The 11,713-nt window shown below is 34.4% G+C and overlaps 1 protein-coding gene across 2 annotated transcripts in view; it reads right to left on the minus strand.

Annotated features, from left to right (window-relative positions):
- Positions 1-11,713, minus strand: part of LOC116301199 (EGF domain-specific O-linked N-acetylglucosamine transferase) — a 27,496-nt gene continuing 15,783 nt past the window's right edge. The window contains exons 1-18 of one of the 2 annotated variants that reach the window (XM_089040363.1): positions 11,490-11,701; positions 10,014-10,240; positions 9,134-9,234; positions 8,449-8,557; positions 7,674-7,774; positions 7,485-7,589; positions 6,487-6,593; positions 6,275-6,378; positions 5,628-5,720; positions 5,450-5,521; positions 4,807-4,887; positions 4,239-4,307; positions 3,422-3,480; positions 2,609-2,636; positions 2,337-2,428; positions 1,271-1,318; positions 1,101-1,155; positions 2-692 (exon numbers count right to left, since the gene is read on the minus strand). In XM_089040363.1, the coding sequence (XP_088896489.1) occupies positions 558-692; positions 1,101-1,155; positions 1,271-1,318; positions 2,337-2,428; positions 2,609-2,636; positions 3,422-3,480; positions 4,239-4,307; positions 4,807-4,887; positions 5,450-5,521; positions 5,628-5,720; positions 6,275-6,378; positions 6,487-6,593; positions 7,485-7,589; positions 7,674-7,774; positions 8,449-8,557; positions 9,134-9,234; positions 10,014-10,223 (1,569 nt within the window). In that variant the 5' untranslated portion in view covers positions 10,224-10,240; positions 11,490-11,701 and the 3' untranslated portion in view covers positions 2-557. Of the gene's footprint in view, positions 693-1,100; positions 1,156-1,270; positions 1,319-2,336; positions 2,429-2,608; positions 2,637-3,421; positions 3,481-4,238; positions 4,308-4,806; positions 4,888-5,449; positions 5,522-5,627; positions 5,721-6,274; positions 6,379-6,486; positions 6,594-7,484; positions 7,590-7,673; positions 7,775-8,448; positions 8,558-9,133; positions 9,235-10,013; positions 10,241-11,489; positions 11,702-11,713 lie in introns of those variants that run through there. The other variant, XM_031710220.2, reaches the window with a different exon arrangement.

Raw genomic sequence — 11,713 nt, forward strand, 5'->3', positions numbered from 1 at the left:
TCATAGAAATATATTTCACTGGAAGTGAGAAAAAGGTTCATCATGAACATGTGTCTGACACAGTTATACTACGTAACTCCGAATATCATTTTATTTATTCTATAATCTAAAATCACTACTACATAGTTTACCTTAGTTTGCCTATATTTATCATCTATGAAAAGCTTTTGCTGAATAAAATATTATCCTATGTTGACTTTAAAAAGCATTAAAAACTTCAAGGATTTTATCATTAGCCTGTAACCACGACATAATAATCAGTTATTCTAAAATATTGACGGAAAATGTTAGAGATTTAGTCTATTAACGTTTTAAATTAGCAATAAAACACGACACACGTTATGCAATGACGGAGATTAACCCCCCCTATGCAGTCCCAGCTGCAAATGCAAACGTTTAAGAACACTCAATCTCCACTTTCGGGAATGATGGTCGATCTTCGATAAAATTATAAATAATTGATTTGGGATTTGATTTCAGCGCTAAAGACAATGTAAATAATTCACCTACCTACATTCTACAAGATATCTGACTCTCTAATACTACATCTTCAAGTGTTATACTGATTTATTGATGATCTTTTTCTTTTCTCTCACTAACTCTGCTGCTTTGTAGATCATTCTCATAAACTCATCAACATTAAATGCATAATTAGTAAATTTTGGGTGGGCTCCCATGGTTGGGTGATGGCCCTGCAAAACGAATAATATATGTCAGTTATTGAAACTTTGCGACCCCCATAGCAACGGTAACTACAACACCACGACGAGAGGCAGTCCTCCTCTGGTAAAAGAGGTTCATTTTTATGCTGAAATCGTTCTGAACGAGTATAAGACGCGCATTCAAACTAGGCAACAGTCTCCTTCACAATTCCCTGCGCCGTCTTGAAAGGTAGCCGAGCCTTTGCATCGAAGCGAGACGAACGATGAGTTTGCAATGATAGAGACATGTGGATAATTGTCCAAGGTGTTAAAAACAGGTCTCTATCATTGCAAGCTCACCATTCGTCTCTAAATGTGTTTTGATGATGTTCATAATGATGATGTTGAGAATAACGATGATAATGATGATGATGATGATGATAGCTTTATCCATCATACCTCATCTTCCTGAAATAGTTTATCCTTGTTTTCCCATGTCATATACGTCATTCCCCTGAAAACAAAAATACAAATAAGTTCCTGCATGACCAAAACTGAACTACTGAAGGTACTGAAATCATTTACCTAATGATCTGATAAAATAATTACAGGTTGTTTGCATTATCTACCTTAGGTTTGCTAGATCTCTATAGCATTCTGGGTCTTCTGTATTATAGCTGCAACAATAAAGAAGAAAATCACGGGTAATTACTATTTACCCGGGGGGGGGGGGGGAGAAATATCCGGTTGAAAAAAATGGGATGTTTGATTCTGATCGGAAAGTTCAGTAAAACTCGGTGTTCCGATTGAGGTAATCCACTCAGTTTTACCGCTCTTTTCGATTCTTCCGGTAGACGCGTGTACCAATTGTCGGAAGTTAAATTTTCCCGCTTTTTTTATCACTAGTAAACGAATTTTCATCCGGATGGATTGGTTTAAAAGCACAACTCAACTTCAGTTTGGAATGCACATTTACTTTCCATGCAACAGGTAGTAAATTTAAAGGTGGAAGAATGCAAAAAGAGTATGTTTGGTCGATCCAGAAATATTTCTAACTTATCAAGCGAAAAGTGATTGGAATCATTCCAAGAGGTGGGAAAAACTAAGATATATTCTAGTCATTTTCATTAAACTTTACCCAAAACTCTTTTCACACGACATTTCAGTTACATTTCTTTGTACTTGGGTTAGAAAGAGAAATAGCACCACTCTCTTCCCTTTGGGATTGATTTAAAGTGCCTATGACCCCTAACTCAATGTTTTCAGCATTGATTCTACATGAAATAGTAAAGTATTTTCATATGATTTGAGTGATGCATCTTGAAGATATCAAGGTTTATACTTCCATTATGTTAATGCGTGTGATGTCATAGGAGGCATTATTGAATATACGAAAATTTACTGTGGTAGTAAAATATTATGTATAAAACATAATTATCTTACTCAGGGTTTATAGAAAGGTTTTGTATTTGCTTTCTCATAGTAATCAGTGTTTTGATTTTAAATGATGACAAATAAACCCAAATGCCTACTATGACATCACACTCATTAGCATATTGAAAGTATAGACCCAAACTCAAATCATATAAAAATATTTTACTATTTAACTTTTAACTTCATGTAGAATCAATGCTGAAAACATTGAGTTAGGGGTCATAGGCACTTTAAATGCCAGTCTTCAGTCTGATAACTTACAGTTCAAATACAACAGCCCAGTCAGGAAGAAAAAGCATGTGAGTGAGACCAGAACCATGAATACCAATGAAGATATCTGTGTTGTGGGTAATCTAGAGAAAATGACAACAATCTCTGTTACAAGTCTTTTTTTATTTATTATAGTAATATATGGATAATATATGGATGTGCATAACTGCAAACAAGTACATTTGAGAATACGTTTGCCACCATGTATTTGTCTTGATGTATATGTTTTCATAATGTTTTATTAAATAATCAATTTTACTTACTTTTAACTGTTCTAGAAATGGCATCTTACTGTAAAAACATAAAAAATAATAATGAATAAAATGATAAAATGAAAAAAATATTATTATGAAATACCATTTTATGCATTGTTGTGAGTTACTGTGCTACGCGCCAAAACATAACACTTCCACATTTTTTCAAAATCTTTTTCACTTTTTTTTTCAAAACCTTTATCAGGCATGATAAAGTTATCGATTTGACGATGAATATTACGGGTAGTATCAGGTCTGATGATGGTGACATGAGGACACCGAAACGTTGTCTTATTACAATATGTTACTACCCGTAATATTCATAGTCAAATTTTATCATGACATTTAACAATATCTCTGAGACACGAGTCTTCGACCGGCGAGGTAAATATTCCTAGATATTCACTGAGCCTGAAGCGAATAATTGTTTTGGTATTTTCAACACAAGTGAAATTTAATAAATAACGGAGAGAGAGTTTTGTTTTGTTTTGATTTTGGAATTTCATCTCTGCAAGCGGCACACATCGACAAACGAGCGTGCGCGTGCGCGTGTTATATTCACCTGTAGGTGAATATAACATCATAACACGTAAATTGTGACCAATCGGCGCGCCGGATTTATTATATTAACTTGTGTAAAAATACTAAAAACAATTTAGCGCGAGCACTGATTGGTTAATCAGCTAGCGTGAGAATGCATCCAAAACTCAATGGATTGCACGCTGACATGATTGAGATGCACTAGCTATGTAATGAAGATCAAGTTTTGTTAGAAATCCATAAGCGTAGCACGTTTAATTTGCACTGGCACTCGTTACTTACTGATTGAAGTCAACCATCTTTACTTTAAAAACAGGTACGCTCTCCATGGCTCTAAAAAGCTGAATATAGACAGAAAAATGAAGACTCAATAGAAAACGTGTGTATGTGTTGTATGCAGTTATAAAGCAAGCGGGGGTTGGCAGAATACGAGAGGAGAAGCATGACTCTTGGGTTCCAGTGGTTACCCAGAGGTTACCTTGGTACCCTGGGTTCCAGAGGTTCTTTTACGCTTCTTTTGACGAAAGAGCGTGCAAACGCCGGAGCGAGAATAAATAACCTCTGGACCCCAGGGTAGACTCTTAGTGGAGTGCTTCCAATGCTAGTTCTGCCAAACCTCAAGTACTTTATAACTTAAGTTTTACACAGCACAGCAAGCAAGTTTTCTTATTTGCTTTTAATTGTAAACTATTAGAGTAGCCTTTATTTTGGACATGAGATGACGGTATGAAAAGTGCACATGTGTGCTGTATACTCTCACAATGCACGTACTTCCAACCAATCAGAACCAATCAATAAATTGAGAAAAAATCATCAAATTTAATTCGATTCAGTTCAGTCTTTTCAGTGGTTATGTAATTAAGTAACACATATACCCAAGCCTTAAATGAATATTTTGCTTGATAGCCTTAATAAGGCACAGGAGTCGAAAGGCTTGACTAGCCCATGGTTGCATATATTGTTTTACAGTGTATAGTTTCAGGCAGAAAATAATTGAGCATTCACCGAGGCAGTTTATTACCATGAAGGTCTAGCCCTGCTACTCTAAGTTCAAGTCTATATTCTCAAATACGTTATAATAATTGACCAACCATCATACCTCATCTGCATTGAGAATTCTCCTATATTTTGTGTTTCTTATCAAAAGAGTAATTCTGATTTCCTCTTCCTGTATGATTATTAAAATGACATATAAGAGTATGACTTCCTTAGGAATGACAATTTATTATATACTTAGCATAGTACGCTCGCGCTGATTGGTCAAAAAACTGTGCTTTATTAGTGAACGTAGCACAGTGCTGACGCCATCCGCGTTCGCGAAGTGCTGCCAGATCCTGCGACAATCTTTCTTTTTGCGTAAATAAATTAAATATCGAAAAAAATTAGTATCTGTATAATAAAACAAATCTATTAACTATGAATAAATAAACAGCTTTTTCCGTGCTCCATTCAGTAATAAAGCACTTAAAAAGACTAAAGAAGTGTAAGAACCACTTGCCTACGGCTCGCGCTTCTCCTTACACTTCCTTCGTGCTTACGCCACTTCCTGCGTGCTTTACTACTGACGAATGGAGCATGGAAAAAGCTGTTTTATTCGTTAAATACAGTAGCACTTGGAGTAGTGAACTTTAACTAAAATATCTATTTGTATACAGTTATTATAATACCTCAATATGTTTTACATCAAGTCGATGCATAACATGATGGGAAAATGCTTTAAATAATCCACTTGCCATGCAGCCAGGTACCTATTGAAACGAAGGAAAGGGATTGAAAAATTTATTTTTTATTTTAAATTTTAAAAGTTACTATTTTTCATTATTATTCGACTTAATTTTGATCTTTATAAAACCTGAAGGGCAAAGTATAGAATCTGTATAAAAGCTACTACAGCTGTAAGTGGAAATAAAGATTTAGAGAATCAGTCAAGATGTATGCTGTACACTAAGGTCTTTTTATTCCCTCATTGATTGATAGTAATTAATTGTGTCTAAAACAATATTATAAAGTTGAAGAAAAGAAAGGACATTTCCAAACTCAATATTTTTTAAATATTTTTATTACATGGCTAATATATATTTTACAAACATCCATCACTCCCCAAAAAGGGGTGACTTTCATGGGTGTCAAGAATCAAACCTACGACCCCAGGGATATTGAACTACACTGTAGGAATAAACAGCAATGTAGCAGGTACATGTCACCCAAATATTATGACTTTAGATACAGTGATTAACATAAAAAGTGGGGAAAAAACAATGTATGTATAAGTATAAAAGAATGTAAGTCCAAAAAAGAATATTTTCATACCAATGGCATATTGAAGTATAAACCAAACACCTTTCTTGGTAAGATAGAGAATACTGCATCTTTGAAGCAAACCTTATGAAACACACAATATACAATCATTATACACTCTCAAAACATAAATAACCCTGTCCCATTAATTTGTTTTATCATATTGTCAAATTATCAAAACTGAACTCACCCTTTTTCCGTCAAACTTGTCAAGTCTTATGATTGGATGACGAGTGAATGCTTTCCAAGTATCAGAAAAGAAATCGTGGTAAGGTAGTGAACTCTAATAAATTAAAATCATTAAGATCAAAATTTAATTTAGCAATTTATTAAGTTTTTCACTATAGTGTTTATTTTTCATTAAGGATATATAGTCTTTAATCAATAATTAAATAATAATATAGTGTTTATTTGCATGCACAGACAGCTATTACAAGCAGCCAAAAATTTATATTTACCCCTATTGTACTGCAAAACACAACAAATCACAACCATGAAGATGGAGTTTGTAATTTTGACTAAATCTTTAAACTCAAGTAAATCTCTAAAACTTTAATGCAAAATGTAAATATATATTTTGTACCCAAATGATAAATAAAGTAGTTAACAACATTCATGTTATAGCAGATCTACAATCACTAGTAGCCTCCTCTGCAGGCGTCTTTCGTCTCTTTTTTGTTGAATTGGGTTTCCTGTGTTGCGAATTGGGATTCACAGGAAGCCCAATACTCAAAACGAGAAGAGACAAGAGAGATGTATGCGGAGGAGGCTAAATCACTTGCTTACAGCTTGTAAATCTGATACAACACTGCCACTCATACTGTATATATTACTTACAGTATCCCACATAACAATATTAATATCTGTAGAGAAACTGCCATTCACATGCTGTGAAGCAAACATGTTGATAAAATCACAAAAATGGTGGTACATACTGACACCTGGAAGAAAGAAATAAACAAAGTATTCTTAGATGACAGTGTTTCAGTTATTTACTTATGTCAATAATTTTTGATAATTAATAAATTACTTATGCATTATGCACACACCTGCATCTAGTTTGATTAGAAGAGTTGGTTTCTCAATAACGATGTCACACTTGTCATCTTCAATAGGTTTGAATGGAAGTGATGTATAGTGTTCTAGTTCTGCATACCTTTAATGCAATTATAACAAACTTATATTAGAAAACTGTAATATATACTCATTTTAATAAAGTCAAAGTCACTAGAAAGTTCAGACCACCAAGGATGGGGAATATTTCATATCAAATGAGTAAAGCTTTTGATACAAAGTGCAGCTTGAGGATGCTCAGAGTAGAACCATCCTTGCTGGTGTCAGAGGGGTCTGTGTCTGTTTGTTGGTTTTTGTTGTTGTTTTTTTTTTTTTTGTTTTTTTTTTTGTTTTGTTTTGTTTTCAAGTGATTAACTTGCTATCACAGTTCAGGACTGAGGTCTGTAAGAACACTAAATACTTTTTTTTTTCATATCAAGAGAGAACTCTTTTCATTTTCAAGCAGTGACCGCCAAAAACTATTTTCTTGAAGAAAGGCTGTGTTGTACAAGGCTAAAATCTTGTTATTCAGAAAGTTTAACTTGTTTGGAAGTGGAGATGACCAATGAAAGTGGAATCAAAGTGTTAACCCAAAGCAAAAAATTTAATTTTATTCGAAAATGAAATTTAGACTGTCATTTGCTTAATTCCCACATATTTTCTATAAAAAAGCCTGACAAAGCAACCTTCTAACACAAATGCAACAAAACATCTTTGTACAATTGAAAATACCGCTTCAAACAGGCATTTTATCATAGTACATCAGTTTCTAACTGTTTAAAAAAGGTTTTGAGTGTTAACCCAAAACGAAAATTGGGATCAAAACTAAAGTCTATAGTTTTGGCGCTTTTTGCCATTATTGCTCATTATTGAAAAAAATTTCCTCTTAATCAAATAGTACAGAGGTTGCAGAGCAAAGCTGAATAGGAATTGTTGGCTTTCAAATAACTAAAACCACATCGAAGAGGTTTGTGATTATTACCATGATTATTACCATGATTGCAGAGCACTTTTGTGTGCATTTTGACTATGGTGAAGTTTCTTGTTGAATTCACAGTGTCCACCAACTTCACCCTGTTTGAGGACATCTTCACGGAATCTAAAAACAGAGAAAATCAATATTTGAAGCCTAGATTAAGTGTACTTATATTCATCTTACACAAAAAAACATGCATTCATTTACCTATCATTGGTATCTTTAGGCTTCAGTCTCCTAAAATCTATGTACAGGTTTGTAGCACGGCAGAAACACAGGTTTTTGGAGCAACTCAGTGATGAGTCACTCTGGAAGAAAAAAATATTAACAATTTTATAGTTTAATAGGTATTGAGTAATAAACTTTAAAATACTGTTAATAAATTATCTTTTTCAATCAGCTCAAAAGCCTCATTATGACTCATACCACCTGGAATGATAAGCTCTTCCTACTTCACCTTATATAACCTGATCAGTATCAGACCTTCCGGAGAAAGGGAGGGGAAGGAGAGCCTGATACTCAGGTTACACCTGATAAGAATCCCTTATAAGAATCCCTACACATCCATGTGATAAAGAAAGACCCAACGACAAAGTTGATCATAAGGATTTTCACATGCTCACTCACTGCATGAACTGTTAACGTTTTAATTATACAGTTTCTCATTAATCCCATATAGGTGACTGTCCAATTATTTTCTTAATTGGACAGGTCTTGTCGATATGGGATTAATTAGGCAGCTATATAATTAATAGGTAATGGGATTTCAAGCTCCCCAATCAAGGAATAATTAGACTCGAAAAATTCCTCTGACTGCCAAATAGGACTCGGCCTACAGCCTCATCCAATTTTGTCAGTCCTCGGAATTTTCCTCATCCAATTATTTCTTAATTGGACAGCATGGAGTCCTATTACATATACTAATTCAAAAAAATCAGATTTTGTATTTTTCTCAGTAAAATATTTTCAACCATTTACTTACCGGTTCTTTAGGGATACAGAGATTATACATTTGGTTCTTGATGTTCTTAACATAGCCAAAGTCACCTTGCTCTAAGAACAGGTTCTTTTGATCTTCTATGGTCTGGGCCCTGTTTAACAAGCAATTATAATTACAGTATATGAAGTGTTCCTATTTTTCATTTAGGCTCAATGGCTATATTTACTATGTATGACACAGAGTGAAGTGCAAAGGATTTCTTCTTAATCACTACTGCCTTTGCCATTATATTTCAAATACGATTTTTTTTAATAATATAAGGTCTTCAAAAATTTTACTTCAAAATTAATTTTTAAAAATTGAAAATTCTAGACTACAACAGCTACTTTGCAGCACCCCCTACCCCCAATCACACATGCTGTAAAATTCTGGTTTAAAATGCCCTGTTTATAATCCCCTCCTTTCCCCCGAGGAGTATGCCTACTACTCTGCTTAATGCTCCCAAACCCATTCACACAAAATTACGTCATTATAAATATACTGACATGGTTATAAGCCCCCTTCACCCTCTTCTCCCCCCCCCCCCCCCCCCCCTCGCCCCCTTCCCCACCTCCCCCTCAAAAATCCCTTGCTAATGAATATAACTGAGGCCAGGGATTATGACCAGAATTTCACAATGGTAACCAAAGAATCATTAAATAAATGAATGTACAGTATTGCCACATACCATACTGGATGATGTGTTGTACAAGTTGGATTGCTATATCTATCTTCCTCTTTACAGTCATCCTCATAACCCCAGCAAGGTTTTCTCTTAGAATCTAATTTCTGCAAATGAAAAAAAATATATATATATATAGCAAATACACAGACACATTCTAAAGCAATTCATGTACTCTTTGGTTTGAGAATTTTGCAACCAGTTTTCATATTGTACTACTGGATCAGGCAGTATAATGCCAAAACAAGCACTACCCACTAGGCCAGCAGATAAACTTTATCCAGAAGGCATGATTCAGTTACACAAAGCTCTGAAGGTGCAGACACACAGTGCAGCATTGCATGCAACATTGCATGCAACATTGTAAGCAACAAATTTGATCAAAAGAGAGACAAACTTCAAAATGAAGTCACACAACTTCACTTGTGTCAGCCTGCTATGCTAAGATATTTGGCAGGAGTTATAAATTTGGTGCAAGTTAACTGGCTGAAATTTCAAACTATTGCAAGCAATGCTGAAGCCATGTTCACACAATGAAATTTGTTGTGTGCAATGTTGAAATACTAGAGCACCATTCAACTTCAGATTTGCAACATTGCATGCAACAAATTTCATTGTTATAGACATGCTGCAACAGTCCTTTTGCATGCAATATTGCTTGCAATGTTGCACCTGGTGTGCACACCTTAAGTTATCCACAGTGCTGGAATTTATCCTATGGATAAATAAATTCACTGTACAGGTATGTAGCACTTTTATATTCTGGATAGTGCTTATCCTGAGAATATGGTAACTTATTTGGGCTTTGTACAACTGGCTTGGGGAAAATATACTTTTGATTTTTTCAACCAAGGATATATAATATGTGACTAATATGTTAACTTACAGCACAGGATTCTTTATCATAGCAGAATTCACCAGCATTCTGAAATCCTGATACCCCATAACTTTCATTTTTATATCTTAGATGATATGGTAGATGTTCTGGTGGGAAGTTGAGGTCTTCATGATCCGAAGTAGATTCATTTATCCAGAAACAAAAGATGGTAATGACTAATAACTTTGAGGTACATGAAGATGCCTGTATTAATGCCATGGATGATAATTAGAATGCTGAAAAATATAAAAATAAGAACAACACTAGATTAGACTTCACAAAGAATGAAAAATAAAATAAATCAATTAACTTGGTTTATAGAGGATGACACTTGACATTAATTCAACTGATAAACTTATGATCCACTTGTTGATTAAGGGAGGGGAACGCCATTAAAATTGTCATCCAAAGCAACATGAAGATCTAGACATTTGCAGATGTAATTACAAATGCAACACCACCTTTTTCTCAGTTATTTTAAGACCCAAAGTTTTGATCCAGCTGAGGCTTGAACAACAACCTCCCACACAACAGACTGGCACTATTTCCAACTGAACTAGCTGGGTGGCATTTCATTTAAAGTGTAAATACACTGGAAGGCAAGGATGGATTATCATCAGAGGTGGACTTGTCATCCCAAGATATCAATACAAAAAAACAACCTCATTATCGTAGATTCTCGAAACAGGAAAGGATAATTCATACAATTTGTTTTTAATATTGACAATAAATAACCTAGTCAAGGTCCAGCACTTGCATTTGGGCTCCCTGTGCCTTAAGGTGTTCTTATATGTCATCCTAATTTTATATGTAGATATTACAGTTATCCTCCCTGTGTTATTGAAAATTTAGTGGCTAAAGTTTTGGTATTCCTTCTCCTTCCAACCCTGCTGGAAGTACAGTATCAAGGCACAACCACCATCTACGTACCGCCACAATCAACACTATATGTATGTACCCTTCCCTCCATACTAATAAGTTGAGTCTTTAGATACAAATGCTGAATGCCCTGTTGTATGGGCATACAACTATACTGTGTTACCAATATGAAAAACTCTTTAAGAAGCTTAGAAGCTTAAAGTTATGAAACTAATAAGCCCACTTTGTAATAATTATTGTCCTTGCAAATAAAAACTTAAGGTCAGTAAATACTAAGTTATGAATGTAAACAACCGCATGTATATCCATGCAAAACCAAGTAATCTTGTACACGAACAAATAATCTTAACAAACTAAGTAATCTTAAACAAATATAAATGTTTAAACGTTAGGAATTTCGAGGGATTTTGTATTAAGCTTAAGCTAAATTTCAATTAAAGTTTTGAAACTTTTTATGATTCAATTGTAAAAGTAAACGTAAAATAAGTAGTGATTGTAAACAGGAAGCTTTCTATAAATTGAATGTGTAGTGTGGTTTGGAATTATTTCACAAAAAGCAATTAATTTCTTAAATAAAAGCAACTATGATATAAGTAGAAGTTTTACCATTCTCTCAATGAACTTCAATGTTTGGCAGCCATGTTGAATAAAATGTAATGTGCGCAAAGCTTCATGGACTTTATTATACTATTTGGAGGGGAGGGGTGGTGAAGTAATAATTTAGGAGATAATTGAGCCTTTGAGTTGGAACCGACAGACCGATAGACCGAAAAAGGAAACTCCTTCGACACCGGTAAGCTAAAGAAATTTTCCAGAAAACCTTGAGTTTT

Source organism: Actinia tenebrosa, unplaced genomic scaffold (genome assembly GCF_029948245.1).
Source record: "Actinia tenebrosa isolate PJP-AT-01 unplaced genomic scaffold, QUT_ActTen_1.0 PGA_scaffold7__59_contigs__length_16204524, whole genome shotgun sequence".
NCBI lineage: Eukaryota > Metazoa > Cnidaria > Anthozoa > Actiniaria > Actiniidae > Actinia > Actinia tenebrosa.